The sequence below is a fragment of the Gymnoscopelus microlampas genome, assembly GCF_963454915.1.
Source record: "Gymnoscopelus microlampas genome assembly, chromosome: 9".
Classification (NCBI taxonomy): domain Eukaryota; kingdom Metazoa; phylum Chordata; class Actinopteri; order Myctophiformes; family Myctophidae; genus Gymnoscopelus; species Gymnoscopelus microlampas.
In genome coordinates, this window is record NC_139946.1 from 27851546 (window position 1) to 27871842 (window position 20297).

General features: G+C 43.2%; 1 protein-coding gene across 2 annotated transcripts; it reads right to left on the bottom strand.

Annotated features, from left to right (window-relative positions):
- Positions 1-9143: 9143 nt before the first annotated feature.
- On the bottom strand, positions 9144-18268 carry amotl2a (angiomotin like 2a). 2 transcript variants are annotated; one of them, XM_084065849.1, is made up of 11 exons: positions 18090-18268; positions 16279-17100; positions 15981-16167; positions 15193-15337; positions 14985-15077; positions 13123-13418; positions 12709-12905; positions 12486-12587; positions 12194-12369; positions 11647-11823; positions 9144-11369 (listed from the first exon to the last, which is right to left on the bottom strand). In XM_084065849.1, exons 2-11 carry the CDS (start codon positions 17022-17024, stop codon positions 11284-11286), a joined length of 2205 nt encoding a protein of 734 aa, XP_083921975.1. In that variant the 5' UTR covers positions 17025-17100; positions 18090-18268; the 3' UTR covers positions 9144-11283. The 2 variants fall into 2 exon arrangements, with proteins under 2 accessions (XP_083921975.1, XP_083921976.1); XM_084065850.1 differs by having other exon boundaries at positions 16279-17091; positions 18080-18268.
- Positions 18269-20297: the final 2029 nt, after the last annotated feature.

The following is a 20297-nucleotide window of genomic DNA, read 5'->3' on the forward strand; positions in this document are numbered from 1 at the left end:
GACATTTTTAAGTTATTCCAAATGTTTCAATTTCTTTCACGATTTTTCAAAATGTTTCAAAAATAGCCGATCTACAAGCTCACAACACACTATGATGCATTGTGAGCTTGTAGATTGGCTATTTTTCTAATAGCCTAGGTATAAAATAAGGTTCAAGTTAAACTGGCTGTAAACTGACTGTGATGCTATATTAATTCATTTTGCTGGGGACCTGCTGAAACCCCTTTAAGGACCACTGAGAACCACTGCCCTAGGCTGTACTTTTTCCTCTGTATCGGCCCTGTGTTCTAACTGCTTTGCTGCCTATGGCAACTGAATTTCCTCCGCAGATTCAATCATCTAATGCAGTGGTTCTCAAACTTTTTCATGTCAAGGACCCCCAAATTGACACTTATTAGCCTGCGGACCCCCATTTCAAAAGATATGCCAGGGACCCCCATAAGAGAAGGTTTTTTACGGCTCTAGCAGTTCTCAACCATTTTAATTTCAAGGACCCCCAGTTTGACATGCATTAGGCTACAGACCCCCATTTAATGGCATTTCTATCACTTGGACCGCAATTTATATAGTAAAATCTATGTCAATTTAACTCTGAGAGTGTACAAATGGAACCAAATGGACCCGTTAGGGTCCATTTGGTTCCATTTATACACTCAGAGTTACAGACCCATAAGAGTCCATTTGGTGCCTAATCTATCATTTAGCTGGGGACCCCCTGGAACTCCCTCAAGGACCCCTGGGGGTCCCCGGACCCCACTTTGAGAACCAATGATCTAATGTGTCCCAAGAAAGACACTGAACCCCGGGTGCTGTTCAATAGATGCCCACTGCTCCTAATAGGATGGTTTACATGCAGAGAACGAATGCCATGAATGTGCAAATGACTTGGCCAATACCTCGACAACAACTAGAACACACCATAGGAGCCAGGGATCGAACTGATAACCTTTTGGTTTCCAAATGGTCAATCTATCTCCTGAGACATATTGCCACATCCCAGGATTGTCACCAGTTGCGTGTCAAGGGTTTGTTTGATAAGATCTTCACCAATTATCTCGGTCTCCTCCTGTGTTTGAGAACTACAGTCATTTACACAGAACAGTTTACATGGCTTCACCACTGCTGAGTGCTGATAAGCCGACGACCCAGCCAAAACCTACATGCCATTACTTCCATACTGTTTTCTTTAGTTGCGCCAAAGCTCATTTCCAAATATTGACTGATTGGCTATCATCAAAATGTTTGCATCGTCACAACAAGGCAATATGCTTCTCTAGAGAATGAATCTTTTTTGCTTTATTATCCATACAAACAACCTTGAACTGAACTTTTGGAACTAGGGCAGTGTTTATCTCAGCAAAATGCAAAATTAAGCAGGTTTACAGTTTATTATTGATAAGACTAAGATTAAGATAAAAAGTGACTGATGCCAAATGACCAAGGACATCTGGGGGAACTGAGGGTCAACCATTTTGGACATAAAAAGCTTGCAGATTACAGTCAATAGGCCCAGGCGTCAGCATCATGTTACTCCCACATTCAGAGGACCATTACATCACTCATATATCTTGAATACATGGCCTGGGCTTTAGGTATTTGTGATCTGCTGGCCAAAGCTGTTTTTCCAAGATGGTATGTGTTATTTCTGTCACTTGCCTTTACAGAAGGTCTTTGGATCACAACAGCATATGATGAGGTTGCTTGATATCCTTGTCTAGCCTGCAGGCACACATACTGAAACCTATACCCTAATAGTACACATTTCCTCTTCCTCATAGATAGGCTATTAGAATCTTCATAGTTTTACAGACGCAGTATGGATTTTTGCCATAACCACTTAAGCCCTATATACTTCATTTACTGGATCCCCCCAGGGGTCTATTAGGCCCACACATTGTTTCCCTTCTACACCAAATATCTTTGCCGAAAATAGCTGATCTACAAGCTCACCGCCCGTCGAGCTTGTATCTATCGCAGAATGTTTGCCTGTTATGACATGCCCAGAATAGGGAGGTTAGGGTTCATAAGGTTAATCAATTCCATCACCTGAGTACACAGCATAAACAACAGGTGTTCTGATTCTGGAATCCCTCAACAGTGTGGAAGGCACACACTGTTGAGGGAATGAATCGGTGCCAATTGGGATAACCCACAACTGGCATATTGTCTTCAGAAAAAGGAAATGGCTTTCAAGGAGGGCCTTACCATGATGAGAATTTAACCCTAAGATTTGACATGCTTCAGCTTTGGTAATCGTACAAATGTCTAGTAAAGCTCTTGTGGCTTCGAATTAAGTAAACAAAAACGTCTGTTGCCCTCCGTGAACACATGAATAGAAGCCACCACTGAGGCACAATATCATTACAGCATGTCACCCATCTTTAGAGCTTATTTGTCAGTCCTAATATTCCACAGGAGGCAGGTCCACCACAGCAAAACAGATCTTATTATTTACATACACCTGAGACATAATGGGTTACATAAAAGGTCTCTTTGGATTCTTGCATGCTACGGCGTGAACAAACTCTAAATTCTCCAGCTGTACTTACCCGCCCACATACACCTGTTGGTATGTTGTTTTAACTGCATGGGAACTTGTGAAACACTCATAGCAAGCATTCTTTGGATATGGCTGCAGACATGCAGGGTTGAGAAACGAATGAAGGTTGAGAAACAAATCACGGCCATCGTTCAGTTCTGGAGAAATTCTGATTCACAGATAGAGGGGAAGGCATTGGGAAATGTATTCATGTCAATAAGAGGTTGCCTAGTGTGTGTAACTGTGTTTGCAGTTACTGAAATGGAACAGGCTGTGAAATGCATGCTTCTTTTTTTTGAACGTCTGTTGACAGATATTTTCAGAGAAAACATTATGCATTCTTTTTGCATTTTCTTTGTACTGCCAAGAGTGGTCATTACATACACCGTTATGCTGATTGGTTGTTCAGTGCCTGGTAGCCATCATCAGAAAGCGGAGTATCGTGTTCTCTACTCACTCCTGTTATTGTATTCATTTGAACAGCTTACCATAAATCACTTGTATTATAGTGGTGGACTACAGTATAGATTACAGAAACCTACTTGTGGCCAGAAGGTTTTCGTTCTTCCCCTGGACTGGCATGGAAGTGAATGAGTAACACTCACCCCTCCCTCAATCAAGAACTGTGTGCATATAAAAACAACTTCAAAAATCGGAATAAAAATACATTAAAAAAAGAAAGGAAAAAATGAACTGCATGCATATGTAAGTGTATGAGCTACCATGCTCAGCACACCGCTCAAAAGTTAAATGAAATTAAAAAATCAGTTGCTTTAATAGCACACCTCTAAATGGACATCTTCTCACAACGCATGAGAGTTTTTTGACTCATATACTCCTGTATTCTTTTAGGACGTTTAGATGGTGAATCAATCTAGACAAGGTAGGCAGCTCATTTGACTCATTGTAAACCACAGGCAATCCTAGACATCCAGACAGCCCTGGTGAACTCCTGCGGCTCACCCCAAGAAACTAATAAAATGTTTCACCAAGGATATCATTTCCCTAATGTCTCTGCTGTAGAGGTGGCAGTGGTGGAAAGTACATTTATTCAAGTAGCTAATGTACCTGATTACAATTTTGAGTTTCTTTGACTTCATACTTATACGCCGCTACATCTCAGAGGCAAATATTGTTATTTTTCACCAGGGGGGCGGGGGTACTTTTAACTGGGTATTTTAAATATATATTTTAGGCCAATGCGTAAAACTGGTAAAAGTTTGTTTTTACTTGTAACAGAGTATTTTATATTGCGGTATTGTTACTTTTACTTAAAGAATCAGAGTAGGCTACTTCTTCCACCACTGAGAGCTGGCAGTCAGAAGCAATGCCAAAAAAAGGGGAGTGTGTACATCTCAGTGAGTATGTGCGTGTGAACGTACTAAATAAATAATTATCATTACTTTAGAATTCTTTGAAAAAGAAGGTGTCAGTTAGATAGATTATGCTTACTGAGTGGCTTGGGGGTTTAATGCAAATAAAGGTTAAAACAGCTATTTACATCATTGGTTCTCAAAGTGGGGTCCTTGGGGGGGATCCCCAGCAAAATTAGTTAATATAGCATCACAATCATTATAACCACTTAAACCATATTTTATACTTTGGCTATTAAAAAATAGCAGATCAGCTCATAGCGCGGCACCGAGTACCGCGCTATGAGCATGAAAAATGAAAAATCCTGGCACAAAATATGTTTTGAGACAGGGGGTCCGCAGCAACAAAAAAAAAGCATTGACATGAAAAAGTTGGAGAACCACTGATTTACATGACTAGAATATAATAGCCTACTATTAGGTGGATAAAAACATTCCATGGATGCAGTAGAGCAGCATAAAATTGCAACAGAGAAACTGATATAGGAAGGGGGGGGTATCAGAGTGGTCCAGGAGGTACAGAGGAGCACTTGACTTTTTGTTTGTTGTCTTTTGTTGCCTCTACCAGGAGAGGCACACTGCTATTGCCAAAAGCAGCCCATTAAATTGCTGCTATAGTGGAGAAGTCGGAGAAGTTTGCTTCATCTGAATAGCAAGCCTAAAATTAGAGGCCGGTGCCCTGATTTATGTGGAAAAGTAAGGACTTGGGGAGGGGGCACATTCCATGACTGCTCTAGGCAGGAAGTTTTGGAATCTCCATGGAAATTAAGGCAAAACATGGCGCTCCACAGTCATTTTTCCAAGCGTTTTCTCACAGGATTTAGTGTAAAAAATGTCTCAAGAGCCACCAAAAAGGGGCCATCAGTTTGCTCCCAAAAGAGTAACCATGACGTTGGGTTGTCAGCTTGAAAATCTGTAATGTTTGGCAAGGGATCTGTCATGCGACAAAGTACAAATTAGGTTTAAGTGTCCTTTTAATAGACAGTTGACCTCAAATGTTGATTTACTTGCTTGACAATACCAATCTTAGAAAAAGGATGATGCAATAACAGCGCAGGAATGTAAGTAAACAGACTGAAACCGCACAAATGTAAAAATGTCAAGAATGGAAGTAAGGAACATCAGATTATTTGTTCTACTATATTCTTTATTGACCATACCAAACCCATATGCTACAGTATGTCCTGAAATGCATAGTCTGTCCTGATTCTGCAAGACTAATTCACTGAAACTGAAAATCATTCACACTTCTTGGGAGTCACGCTGATAAGATTCCTGTCATAGATTCAATAGCTCTGAGTTATGTACCTTATGACAACAATCATTGTAATTCTTGGAAACCCCCAGACGTCTATGGAATGCATAGAGTCTTGGCTGCCATAGCTGGAACATGAGTTAAGGAAACTTGGGTTTGCTGACAGGAATGAACCTCCCTCCGTGAAGTTGTTCAGACTTGGCAGTGCACTCAGTCACGTAATCATAACCTTTCACCCATAGAATCCCCAGCATCACCCTCAGTTATGCAGGGGGGCACTGGCCCCCAAACAGACTTGGCATTAGTGGTTGCATTGAAGGAATTGAAAATACATGCAGTCTGAGCCAGATGGGCCCCAAAAATGGCAAATTGCTGAACTTAATGAGGTTACACGTGTCCCATTTGATGGTGTATATAATTGTGTTTTCAGAGCTATGAAAAATGGCCCTCATCTGTCTTGAATAAAGGCAGCAGGGAGATGACGTGTGGCATTTAGGGAATGTCATCACAAGCTTGCTGAAAGGAGTGAAGAAGGCAAAAACATTTCATGGAAAAGCCATTGCTGCAAGACCAGTATCAGAAACTGAAACTCTGCACAACCAAAGTGTGGTATAAATACAAGGAATTTACTCTTCTGACACAAGGAGCAGTGACAACCGAACATAAGACAATTATCACAACTACTGACAGAGGACTAACATTTGTTAGTTTCAACCTGGGGTCCTTGTGTTGTGCATGTCATTCAACGCAAAAATCTGAAAAATGACAAAAATGTTCAGAAATATAAGAATTACAGATCTACAAGCTCATGGTGCAATGTTATTATTGAAACGTATAAAATAGGGTAGTTAGTTAGTAGTTTGTTTAATTACTGAATACACTTCAACTTCTACAACTTCAACTACACAAAAATGTATTAAACTAGAGAGCATACACAGAAACTCGCAGCCGACTGAGGCTAGGTAGGGTCACATTAACAGTATGCGTATTAACAATGAGCAGTTGAGAAGAGAGAACCCAAGTGCTAAGGTCCAATGTACCAGAAGTTGTGATAAATGGTATTGGGATTACTGAACTCACAATATTGCCACGGTAGTGCAGTCATAAAAATACAGAGCACATTCTGTTGTCAATAAAGTGCAGACATAGAAATACAAAGGTTGTAAAATCAAGATCAATCAACAACAGATACACCTACATTTAAGATAAGAATGAACGTGGAAAAACATGAATATACTATATATTTATGTATGCAGACGATCAAAGCAGCTAATGTTGCTTTGCATTTCAGTTTTCTGTATATTCATTTATAGCATTTCAGTTTGATGTATATTCATTTATAGCATTGAATGAAGTGAGTCAGAACCAATCCAGATGCTATAGCTTTATACTCAAATTAGTCTAACTTCTTAACTATTGTTACCAAGACAAAGGTAATTGTGACGGTTGGGGAATTTAAAGCTTCACAGCACATGAAATGAGTTCCTCTGCCAGTTGTGAGATGTTGATGGGGGTGTTGTCCTTAGTAAGCCAAATTCCATGTGCTGCTCAGTGTGTCTGATTCATTTAACTGAATCATAGTACAGTTCAACGCTGTTCACATTCTTATGTTGTGAGAGTTTTCTTTTATTACAACTAATGGGGCTAAGAATGTTAGGGCCATAGCAATGTGAAGTGAGGATAAATGCAATAAAAAGTACCATGGTTTTCATAAATCCTGTAAAACCTAGTCAAACATTGACCTAATAAGCCTCTGAACATGCATGGCACTATTTCCAATTTTTCATGTAAAGAATCTGTGAACAAGAATTGGTGTTGGGAAGGACACCTACTGGCAATGTCAATAAAGTTATTTGAAGCATACAGTGCGCAGGATTGGACACTATATGCATTGCCATCTTTATTGTAGGCATACTGTCCAGGCATATTTGACAACGGACATAATACCATAGGCTAAAGACATATTAAACATAAAACATACATAATGTTGCTTTAAATATCTTTCTCTCTGAACAATGATTTCTTGACATAAAAGTTAAGTGAAATCTGTTATTTTGGTACTGATCAGGTGGAGAATTTGTGAATTGCAGTCCCAAATAGCACAATTTTGAAATCCTTAAGAGCACAATTTGAACGCAAAAGGCTTCAATGCAGTCTTAGGAGAACATGTTGAATGAATATGGACGTTTTGTAGCCTTATTGATGAATTTTGTCTAAGGGTGACAATAGGCAAGTTCTGTGGGTTAAAGAAAAGTATCATTATTCTACTCCCTATCACATGTGATTTAACATTCATTATGTCTCAATAATGTCTTGTGTGTTAGCTAGGCTATTTACTGCTTTATTTCCCGGGCTTTACCCTGACTTGACCGTGGCACGCTCAAGCAGAACAAACAGTTTCAGCAGAGACAATACTGAAACAAATGACTACTTATTTTTTGGCCACAACATGTTATCAGTATATGTACTACGATCACGGATCACCAGGGCGTCTCTAGCCTCTCCTACAATAGCAGCACAAGAGGAAGACCTATGGAATTTCCCAAACTTTTCAGAGCCTACCCATCTGACCAGTTAACACGGCTGCCGATAGGTATCAATATCGGTATCAGTATCACAATATTATGATTATATTGCCATTAAAATATTTGTTTTGCCAATTACTTGGGGGCCCACTTGCAATATCCCTCATGGCCCACAGGTTGGGAACAGTAGCCTACCCACATCCTAAATCCTAAACTATTCCTTCTCCTGAAACACCAGCCTCCCCTGGTGCATGACTAAAGCCTGATTTATGCTTCATCAACAAAGTGTTGAGCGATGTGTCACATACATTCAGCTGAAAAGAGTGTCATCGTGTCTCACATCATGAGGAGTCAACATTTTTTTCAGTGGAAAATATGTTATTTTTGTCAGGCGACACTGCATGACATTTTTTCAATGTTGCATGTCACATAGCAGTAATAACATATTTTAAACAGAAAAAAATTGGCAATACAAACACGTTTTTTATCTGAAAAATAAATGCATTAGGCTTACTTAATGAAAACAGATTATTGAAAACAAAGTATAAATTATAGGCTTAAATCAAGCTTGATTGGTGCCTGGAGCCATTCGCGTAAAGTAACCTTTTGACTTGCGCGTTGCTTCGTCGTCTATGAAATTGAAGCATAAACTTAAAGAAACAATCCTTAAGATTTATGTCCGTTGTCTCCCTCTCCTGATGGAGAGAGATAATTGCAACGATGTCTGAACTACAATAAATAGGAAATACAATTTATTGCTCATTGTCCAATCCTGTGAGTCTGCTTCAAATAACTTTGTCGACATTGTCAGCCAGTACATATGCAACTTCCATCTCAATGGAAGAGCAGGGAGATATATTGTATTACTGCTATATTGTATTGACATATTCTACCATACAGTTTGGTTAAAATAATGCTTTATTCATTAAAATAGGTCCCAAATGTAGCACCACATGTTAAAAAACATCTGTTAGCCAAACCTATTGATATCTCAAGATCTTTACACACACACACACACACACACACACACACACACACAACAGACTCAGAGTTAAGAGAGCTTCTTTGTTTCATTATTTCAACTAAGGAACATACTTAGCATTCACGCCAGGTCTGGGTTTTATTTGGGACCCTGTGGGGGATGTGATAAATACTGTTGCCCCCCCCAAATGCAGGTTGCTTGCCAACAGTCAAGCAGGTGGAGGAGTTGTTTTTCTCTGCAGAGTAAAGCGAAGCTCTTCACTGATCAGTAAGACACCATTAATGCTTTTCAGTAGACTCAAAGCAGCAGGCTGTACAGAGTTGTAATTGTATTCAAGTCAGAATGGTCCCACCACACACAAAGACATGCACACACACAATCACACTCGCTTTGGTTTGCATAATGGAGTGGTCATGGCAAGAATTACTCGTTGCAACAGTTGTGTGAAAAAAAAACAGGCACATTTTAGAGACATATATTAAGAATTTTAATCTATTAATGTGAAATGTTAAGGCATATACAAAATTTTCCATTACAAAAAGTTCACAGCAACATCATTCATAATGGGTCAACCAGCTAGAGCAAGGCATCTAAACAAAACCTTTTGTGTTCATATAACTTAATGCAAATAATTAATGCAAATCTTTGGCATCTCAAGAGAAAAACAAATACAAAATGTACAAATGGGAAAAAAAAGGTATAATATATTAACTTATTTCACTTCAAATAGCACTTTATGTAAACTCAGTCCAAATAGTCACACGGGCACATCATCTTACAAAGAAACTGAATCCAACACAATGCACTGACCAGCAAATGCATTGTGAGAGAAAATGAAATTCAAAATCTTAAAGGGGAATACCAGTGAAACGTAAAAATGTGCAATATTGTTGTTGCTAGGTTCTAGATCAATACCCTAATCTGTGCTGTTGTCAATATGAACAACCTGTAGCCTTTTCACTCATTATATCCTGGAGGCCAACTCTGTGGACATAGTTTTGAAAACACATAGCAAACCAATATTCCCCCAAAAATCAACCCAGGTGGCCACTGTCATTATAAAATATCCCCACTGGACCCGACTGTGTGAAGGTATAAGAATAATTTGTAATATTGCATACTTAAGTTTAGTGGCATTCCCCTTTGAAGATCGGAAAAAGTACTATTCTGGATCCTGGTACATTCCAGTTAAATACAGCCCTACTTGACACTTCTGCATTTACACAAAAGAGGGATTTACATTCAGCAGTGTCCACTGACTGCATTTTGACCGCAGATATGCTAGCTACTTGAGCAACAGAGGGGGGAAAAGCATAGCGCCATGTAACACAGTATTTGTGACAACAAATAGAATGGCAAATGCAGGCCAGATTTAGTCGGCCAATTCAGAGTCTTACTCTCACAGATTTAGACACGCTTGGAAGAACCAGCTACCGTGGCGCGCAACAAATACCCAGACCCAGAGAAGGAACCGCGTTCCGAATGCATGCCATTTTAACAAGGGGCGAGGGGTCAGACTCTAGATAGCCTTTTTCTTTAACGGGAGCATTCCTTCGGAGAGGAATGTGAGAAGATTAGCTCCAGCATGTCAGCAGAAGGGAACGGAACGCCGGGCAGTGGCCATTGAAGGCCCCCCCCACACATTAACCCGGGATCTAGAAAATTAGACCCCTGCGAAACACGGTCAATCCCCACAGCCCTTTTTTAAGCAAATGAGAGGACATGTTCCGCGGGGGCCGCGGCGTCAAAGGAAGTTCTCAAATCCTCCACCGAGCAGAGAGCAGGGGGCCCCAACTGGCTATTAAACAGAGAGAAACAACTGTGTAGTTCATTTCAGTAGGGGACTGCTGATGTGGGATTAATCAGTATTCACTCAAGCTCGCCGTTACAGAGAACAATCCTAAAACATGGCATGTAAACACGCAGGGCATGCCTCTGCTAACTCTACTAAGCACTCCCATTAGTTTAAGAAGGGACAGTAATAGAGGGGGGCCTTTGGCAATTATAGAATGACCAAAGTAGCCTCGGCCACATTGTGTTTGTGATCCGGGGATTGTGAGTTATCTGTATAATGTTGTTATAAAAAAAGGGGAAGCGCAGCTAGGCAGAAGTGGGCGCCTAGAGTGGAGTCACCGTTTTGTTCCTCTTTTGTCAAACAGGACAAAGTTTCACATGGAGCAGCAGTTATAAATACAATACAATAATTATAAATGAACACATGTCATGCACAACATATATATTATATATGCCTGATTCCATTTCCTATCGACTGCAATAATGCAGAAATGCCATCCAGGTACCTTGAAGACTTGAGAGAGAACATGGCCGTCAACGTTAGGCACTGTTTGAGGTGTACAGAGACGATGGGGGGAAAGCTCAGCTCTCCTCCCCGAACTGTGACACATCCAGGATTTGTCTTTTCAAACAGTACATTTAAGTTCATGTGAAAATGGCTGCACCCCCATGTCCATCTGTGGCTCCGTCTTAAAGACAACGTTTCCCTCCTGGTGGTGGCGTGAACAGAGGAAGGCCTTTAGAGTCTTTACCAGACAGTCCAAGCCAACTCTCATAGTTCAGTTAAGCGCCGTGGCTCAGCGGGCCGGGCTTTTTCAAATAAGGATTTCAACCACCTCTGCATCCGAGTGGGTGATGTTCTTGAACGTGTTGAGCTGTGCCTTTGACTCCTCCAAGTTGTCTGTAGATAATAAGATAATAATGGCACATTAGGAGGGGGTAAATCATGCTTACGTTACAGTAAACTGATGCTTACTTCTTTTGTGAACTTTAGTACTACAAGGTCCAAACCTTGTGTTACTAAATAAATAGTCAGTTTTACATGCAAAGTATTTATTGTACTTCGTCTGCACTGACCCTCATCTTTGTTGCATATTAACAGAGAGCAAAGGACAGTGCACCAAATCTGGGTTCTTTAAGCAGAATTTCACTAAAGCTTGATTAGACTATGTACCCACCAGAGGTAGAGGCCTCAGAAGCTGCTAGCGTGGGGGACTCTGATGTGAGCTCAGCCCACTCTGCTGGGAAGTCGCTCTGGGTGCTAGAGTCTCGGCTCAGGGCCTTGGGGAGGGAGCGGCGCTGGGAGGGGGGTGGCAAGGCAGCAGCAGCCGTCTGGTCATCCGAGAGGCTCTTCCCTACAAACGCAGACAAAAAGAGGAAGCTGTTTAATTACCAGATCACACACTCACGCTCACACAAACATCTGCTCCGTTCAGCCGAGTGCCTCCCACGACTATTCTGGACCTGCTATTCTGGAGCGAGAGACGATATGGATTCCAGGTTTAAAAACATGCTTTCTATTTGAGGAGGGACACCCAAACGGTCGTCTCCCACTTTTTTTTAGGAAGCGCACAGTCTGACTGGCGACGCTGGTCAGTCTGCCAGTTGTCATTTGACAGTTGTTAATAGCGCATGTCATTTTGAGATTCAACATTCTTCCAGGCTGAGGCAAGACTGTAGTACTGTGACCCCGACACACTCACACGTACACCCGTATGAGCTCACCTTTCCCCATGGCAGTGCAGTCCACTGGGCCGCTGGCCACCGTGTTAATGGAAGGAAACGACCTGGCCAATCGAAGTCCCTGTTTCTCCAGTCTACCTTGCTCCCACCGGGAACGCTGCTGGAGGATTTTGATCACGGCATCCTTCTCAAGGAGCTGTGCATGCAGGACCCTGATCCTTAACACACAAATATTTATGGAATACAGAATGAGTACCAAATACAATCAAACAGACACAAACGTGTAAATATAGGGCATAAGTGGTTAAGTGAGCGACGGGAGTGTTCCGCATACCTATTCTCCATCTCTTGGTGTCTGTGACCAGAAAATGGCAGGTCGTCGTTGAAGCTGCTGTTAGGCGAATGGCGAGGAGAGTGTTTGATGATGGTGGTGTCTCTGTTAGCAAAGAAGAAGAACAAGAGTATTAAATTAATGTAATCTCTATGAATGCACCGAAATTGTAATCCTCTGACCTGCTTTCTCTTTTTGCCATCGTTATTGATGTGTAGCAACGTACCTCTGTGCAGCGGCCGTGGCAGCGGCGTCCATGGCGAACTGTCTCATGGTGCTCTCCTCCAGGTACTTCTGCTCCCACTTGGTGATGTCCGCCTCGAGAGCCAAGATGCGCTCTTCTCTCTCCCTCAGCTGCTGCTGCAGCGTGGCGGAGACCAGCTCTGAAGCTACAGGGCCGCCGACCTGGCTCTGGAACTGCCACTGTGGAGGTGAAAAAAGGCAGACAGGGTTAAGATGATGCAAAAATGAAGAGCCATTGTATCTCATCACCAGCTCCGCGCAACCATCTGGTCCAGTATATTTACGGTGCATAATGTTCTATGTACTGGACCACTAGCAAAACACATTTCTTTCACGGACCTCACACGTGGCAACGTGTGAAGCCCCGAGATCAGACAACAACAGTCCGCGGTCTCACCTGTTGTGCCCGGAGGCTTTTGAGCTCCTGCTCGAGTCTCGTGCGCAGCCTCAGTTCGAGGGCCTCCCTTTTCTCGCAGGCGGCCTGCAGTTGAGCCAGCGCGCTCTGCAGCCGCTCCACCTTCTCCACGTACGCCCTCTTCCGCTGCAGCTCCTCCTCCAGCTGCTGGTTGCGAGCCTGCGCAGAGCCCAGCGCCTGCTCTAGGACATCCCGCCTCCGCAGCCACTCGTCGCCGGAGACGCGCAGGTGCTGGAGCTGCCTCTCCAAGCGTTCGCGCTCCCGTTGCTGGTCCTCATCTGAGAGAGAGAGAGAGATAGAGAACTAGTTAGGTATATGCGGCTGATGCCATTTAAAACAATAATATGTGGCAAAGGGATAAAGTCTGTGCAGTTGCCATTAAGGGGTCAATCGGTTGGCGAGAGAATGCTCTGGGGACTTTGTTTTAAATGGAATGTCAACCATCAGGGGACATTTTATGCAGAGCTGTGAGGCATTTAGCTAAAGGGCATTCCATTTGACCCTGTCCTAACCTGCAAATGAGTTAAAATACACAAAGAGGAGCTGTGAATCAGAGCTTGATACTTCTACTCAATTAATATCAAACCTAGTCTACGTCCAGAAGAAACAATTTACAGTGCAAGAACACGTTTCGTTTTGCCATAGCCACTTAAAACGGGCAGAGATTACACAAGAGGGCTGCATGTCTGTGGAGGGAATGCAGACTTCCTCTTATCCACTTAAGCACACAGGCGTAGCTTTGTACTGGGAAAAGCCTCGGAATGCCTCTAAGGGCATGAAGTAAACAAGTATCTTTAAAGAAAATGTTAAGCATTCCATGAGGGGGGTAAAAGGAAATAATTTACACCTCCCGCGGTTGAACATGTCACTTTGTGTCTGCAGGAGCTGGGATAAGCGCCATTGGGAAGGACACACCAACAAAACAATGTTTTTGACCTTACATCTGCTTGAAAACAGAAATCACGCTTCCACTAACACAATGTGAAACAAAATTGGAAGAATTAGTTGCGCAACTATATATTCTCACAGATGGTTGGGGGGAGAAAACAACACATTTTCCATTTGTAAGCTTCTGGAAATAATCATACTTCTTCTAGTCATTAAAGTGACTTGCATCTTGTTAAGAAAGCCAGCGTTCCACCGTGACTCAGACATTTAAAAACTGACCACCTCATTTTCAAGCAAATTCAGCTGTGATATGTAGTCACGCCATTAAGCAAGATGTACTTATGTATCATTTGTCAGAGTCACAGATCGGACAATGGGCCAGGAATTATTCACAACTGACTGGTGATGAGTCCAAACCCTGAGGTAAAGAAATGCCCAAACAAGGACAGCCAGCTATGTAGGGGTCATGTTGAGCTGGGAATGGATGCCCCGGAGCCTCCAGGCCTATTAGTTCCCCCTGAGGAGGGACGTCTGCAGCTATGAAAGTCTGAGCGAGGGGGTGGGGTGGGTGGGCTGGCATTCCCAGTGGCCGGAACAGCCTGAAATACCTAAAAAAAAATCCCTGGAATCCAGGCCGCATTTACTGCAGCTATGAAAAATGGCTGGCGTTTAAGTGCCAAGAGCAACTCCTCACATTGGAGGTAGAGGAATGAACGTCCCCCAAAGGCGGCCCCCTTCTGCCTCACAACAGACCACCTCAATGTGGCAGGAAATCCATCCCAGAAGAAACTAATGTCCCTGCCACTGGAACGTGTTTCACAATGCAGTGCAATTTGTCAAATCAAGCCCCGTAATTAGACCCTGAATTCTTTCTTCGAATTTTCTCTGCCCTATTCAAGAGGAAATAAAAGTAGACACTTTCCCTCTTGGAAAAAATAACTCATGGTTCTACTTACTTTGCTCAATGAGTTTTGCAAACACATGCCGTTTCTGGTCAGTGGATTCAGCTTCCTTGGTCAGTCTCTGTTTGTTAGCCGTCTCAAGGCGATCTGTGAGTTACAAAGGCAAAATAATCAACGACCACACACATTTAGTTGGATTGCAAAGCAGTTTGTCAAGCATGCAGTCAGCTGTCAACATGTACAGTATGTGGTTGTAACGCACCTCTAAGGTCTCTGTTAAAGTCATGCAGTCTCTTAATCTCGGCCTCCAGTTTGTTCCTCATGGTCTTCTCTAAGGTTTCCCTCTTCGCAGAGCCTTTCATCAGAGTCTCATAGGCTTCAGATATCCTCTGGATCTCTGACTCCAGCTGGGAGAAAAACATTTAAAGAAACAAAATGTTAAATCATTATTGGGTGGGAAAGCACCCATGTGATACTGGATTGGTGGCTTTTAAACAGTATTCTGTAATAAACTATGCCGATCGTTGGGATGTAAAAAAAAAACGCTGGCTCGCACGTTCGTGGCGCGTAAAAGCCCGCCGGCTAACGGCTCCTTTGACACCCTCTGAAAAGTGGGAATCAACATTCCTCAGCGGACACTTATGGGCCCCAGGTGTCAAGGCATTCATCTCGCTTCATGGCGACTTGCCAGTAGGCCGTCAACATACAAAGGGGAAGCAGGATGTGGTGGAAGGCATTCCAAACTCTGGAATGGTACATCCCATCTCAACGGTGTCATATGCGTGGTGTTGTTCAGACGCATTACATTATAGGGCACAATGGCTTAAAAAGACAGGCTGATCTTAAAGGTTTCATATTAGCATATGTCCACAATTCTTCCGTGTCATGGTCACACCTCAATAATCGCAGTGCCCCCCCCCCCATGTCTGCATTATTCCTAAAACCTCCAGATAGCGTATCACTCTGATTGGCCGCACTAGCAAACAAACAGATTCCACACCAACGGTGTGATGCTTTACTCCTCCACACACGCCAGCCTCTCCCTCTCACCTTTTGTAGCCTGGCTGCTTTCTCTGCGTAGGCCTCCACTTCCTTCCTGAGCCTTGCGTTCTCCTGCATCAGCAGGTCCATCTGAAGCGCGTTGTTGTTGGGGGCCGTGCCAGACAGCTCAGAGCCCGCAGGACTCATAGAGGGGTAGATGTTGTTGTTAGCCACCTGGTTCTGGGCCGACACATACCTGGTGAGAGGAGACATGAAGAATGAGTTAAAAGAAAGAACACACACAGAGGTGAGAACGAACCCATGACAAACCCGCTCCCCAGGTGTTGTGGATTGGCGGCAGTGTTACCTGTGATGCGGCGAGTGGAAGGGAGGAGGGGGCTCTTTGTAGTACACGTGCCCGTGCTCCTGCGAGTGGCTCAGCATATATCCGGGAATTCGGACGCAGAAGGGGTACTCCGGGGGAGGGCCGCGCGGGTCAGTCCCTTCCTGTCCATTATGAGCCATTGCAGGGTCTGTAATGTCACTGTAGAGCTGAGGGTAGCTGTGTGCGGAGCTCATGGACGGCCTCTCTTGAGGGGCACTCCGCTCCAGAGAGAGCCGCATGAGCCTCTCGCTGAGGGAGCGAGCATGCTCACCATGCTTCATCATGTCCCACTGGCCCTCGCCCGAGCTCCCCATAATGTCCACGCCAGGGGTGGCTTCCAGCTCAGCTCGCACCTGCTGAGAGATCAGGTACTGGGAGTGCGCTTTGGCCTGCTCGTAGGTCGGCAGCTCCTCTCCGTGGAGCTGGTACAGGTGGCACACAGGGCTCTCTGAATGCGGGCAGTCGCCCTGGTGCTCCTGGCCCTGGGGCTCCTGCCGAGTTGACATCTGAACGTACTGGCACTCCTCCTGCGTGAGGCTCTCCAGGGAGGAACGCGGGCTGCCCGCACTGCCGCCGCCGCCGCTGCTGTTGCTGCTGCCTCCGCGCAGGGCCTGCTGCTGGATGGCGAGGAGCGTGCGTGTGTCAGTCAGATTCCCGTAGCGTAGCTGCTCTTGGATGAGACGGTGCAGCACCGTGCCAGAAGATTCCTCAGAAGTTCTCATAATCATGCAGCGGGGAAATGAGTGGGGAGGGTGTCCACGGGCGGTCGGTTGGATATCCAAGGGGAGAAAAAAGCTTGCAGATCTGTAGATGGAGAAGTAGATGGTTAGTGACAAAAAACACAATATACAATACCAAACAAAGATAGTAAGTACCAAGTATGTACATTCATTGGGGCTGATAAGAAGATACTTTCCCTCCACAAGTGTCTGAAATGACTTATTGTCCTCATAGGTGTGTACATGTTTGCCTTGGATCAAGACTATCATAGATGATTTTATGTCTGACTTTAGCTGTCATATAGATATGCAAATGTAAAAATCGATACAAAAAAATGAAAGTCTTGATCCAAGGCTATGCACATGTGTTAAATGTACAGTCTACCAGCCAAGATGACTTGTGCTCTATTAGAGCAGAGCACAGTAACATCAAGTGTGTACTGGCAGTGTGTGTAGATTCCATTCCATTGCTTAATCACTGTAAGCATAACTTTCATCATAGTCATACACATACAGACGCACAATACAGAATGATTACTGGATGGAATGTAGCCTAGAGATAACGAAGCCACACACACACGCACACGCACACTAAACCAAATAAAATTCCCTCTTTATCGTAATCTCAACGGCATGGATGATTATGGTAGGCTAATGTTGTAAACATACTGCAGTTTCTCAAGAAATACCTGGTGTTAAGTTAACCTGCTTAGATGAAAACATACGGATGGCTCAGCCACAGCTTACTTTAATTAGTGTAAACATTTGTAAGTGTGGCTGGCTGTCGTTGACCTTGCATCTCATATTATATTCAATAACAACAACACTGTTAACATGCAATCACAAAAAAACATAACATAAAAAACCATAACATAAAAAACAAAAAAATCACAAAAATCACGACAAAAAAAATCAAACGAAAAACGTATAAAACATAAAAAACGTTAAGATCACAAAAATCACCCAAAAAATGGAAACCTGAAAACTATCCACACACCGCGAAAAGCACACTGCGCGGAATAGTCTGTCTACAGAACGGAACAAAAGTTATCTGTGAAATAAACATAAACTTACCAAATTATGCTTCCATCCCGGACGAAACAATGTATCTCAAGTGTATTTAATTTGAAGCGCGTATACAAAGTATCCGTTCCTTCTGTGCCTTGTGTAAAGCGCGCAGTCAGCAGCGTTGTGTGCTGGCCGGGCTGCCTGTGTGTGTGTGTGTGCTCTGAAGCTCTGTGTGAGCAGACTGAACTGAAGCACACTGAGGCAGAGCAGCCTGTAATAAATAACTGAGGGCTGATTGTTCTGGGGCTGGATGGTATGTGAGGAATGCTTGGGCTCCAAGTCCCTCTGGGATCAAAAGCACGGTTGCCAGACTGTGTGGGAGAAACAAGCAACCAGGTCTAGCCCAGAAGAAGCCACATGACATGAGCACTTTAAACCTATTACGCTGCCGCATCGGATATTTGAAAATAGCCAATCTTCAAGCTTGTAGATCTGCTATTTTCAAACAAATCTTGAGAAAAAAATAAGATAATATTTTTCTAAACACAAATCTGGTACAGAGGTCCCTGGGACAAAACATTTTCAGATGGGAGTCCATGGACAAATACATATTCATTTGGGGGTCCTTGTCATTAAAAGTTTGTTTAAACAACATTACACATTAAGCCCAAATAAGAACCTGGACTTTAGAAACAAGCCAAAAAAACACAACCCGCAACTAGTAACTACTAACTACCAACGAGCAACTTTACAGAAAAAAACTGCCCAAAGTCGCTTGTAATAAGCGGACATGGCAACACTGATCAAAAGCAGAACCATGGAGCACACGGGCAAAAGGGGGGGGGGGGGGGGGGGGCAGGGGCACCGGGGCACCCAGGACTGATTCACATTCAGAAAAGCAGCAGAAGCACCATCTCAGCTGGTTGTCTCTCTCTCTGTCATGTAAAACAAGCAAGATGCCTGCATGGCTTAGGTAGTACTTAAGCCCTATTAAAATGTAAAAGGATTTTTTTTAATAATAAAAAAAAAGATGTACAAGCTCACTGTTGTAGATGTGCTTATTTTTTTAATATGGAACTCTATAATTCACCATTGCCATTATAGTCGTTTTTATATCAATTCAATTCAATGGGCTTTATTGGCATGAGAAAACATACATTTACATTGCCAAAGCAGAAAGCACAATACAACAATACAGCAATACAATCAAAACTGGGTGCAGGTATATATCTTTATATCTTTATAGATATTGTGCTTGGTGCTGGTGGCCCATTAAAGTGGTTAATATGCTACAGTTGAAGATTATTTCAGGAACATTTGCTTTATTAGGTTATGAAATTGAGATACAGGCCTTCACGGCAGTTCTTTGTCAAACTGTTACATACTGTACATAAACAACTTGCACACAACTACACTATCCCTAGTACACTGACTGTACAGTGTAAACAAATGCTCTCCCTCTCCCTGAAAAAAAGTTAATCTTTAAATTATATACTATGAGGTCGCATATTGCACATGATGAGTGAGTAGACCATGTTATGACCATGTTATGATTTGTGGGCCTTTCAGCAAGAAGGCAGAGATGTTATCAGTGGGGAACCATAAAGCAGGTTCCTCTTTGCTTTATCTCACCATTCACCTCCCCATTGCATGTTCTCATTATTAGGCAATGCATCCAATAACACCACACCACACTAAGAAACAATAATATTGTTTATTATGAATTGGCTATATATTATTTTAATTATTATATTAGCTTGGAATAAGTTATATTATAGCCCATTCCAGGTGATCAACAGAAAGTTCTCCTTAAACTGAAGCATGGATAAATGATTATTCCTGGAGAAGCCCCATTGTTTGCATGTGCCTGGTAAATGTTTAAGCCATGGCCCGTGCCACTTTAATTGCGGAGTGTGTGTGCGCGCGCGCATGTGCATGTGTGTGTTTTGTGCAGTCTGTGGACATGGAGGGAGAGAGGCGGGTGTGAGGCACGCTGCCTGCCAGCTGTCCGTGGACTGCAATCCCCCCTTCCCCTCCTTAATGAGGGCTGTGAGGGGCTGCATTGTTCTCCCTTGCAGCAGACACGACGGGGACAGCCCTGCCATCTGCTGTCCTTTCCCCTCCACCAGCAGCAGCAGCAGAACTGCATTCTTCGTGCACATGCATGTGTACGTCTCTGTCGGATGGAAACCTTGTATGTCAAACCGGCTACTTTTTGACTTAACGCTTTCAATTTCACTTTAATACAAAAATAAATAAAATAATAGCAGATGT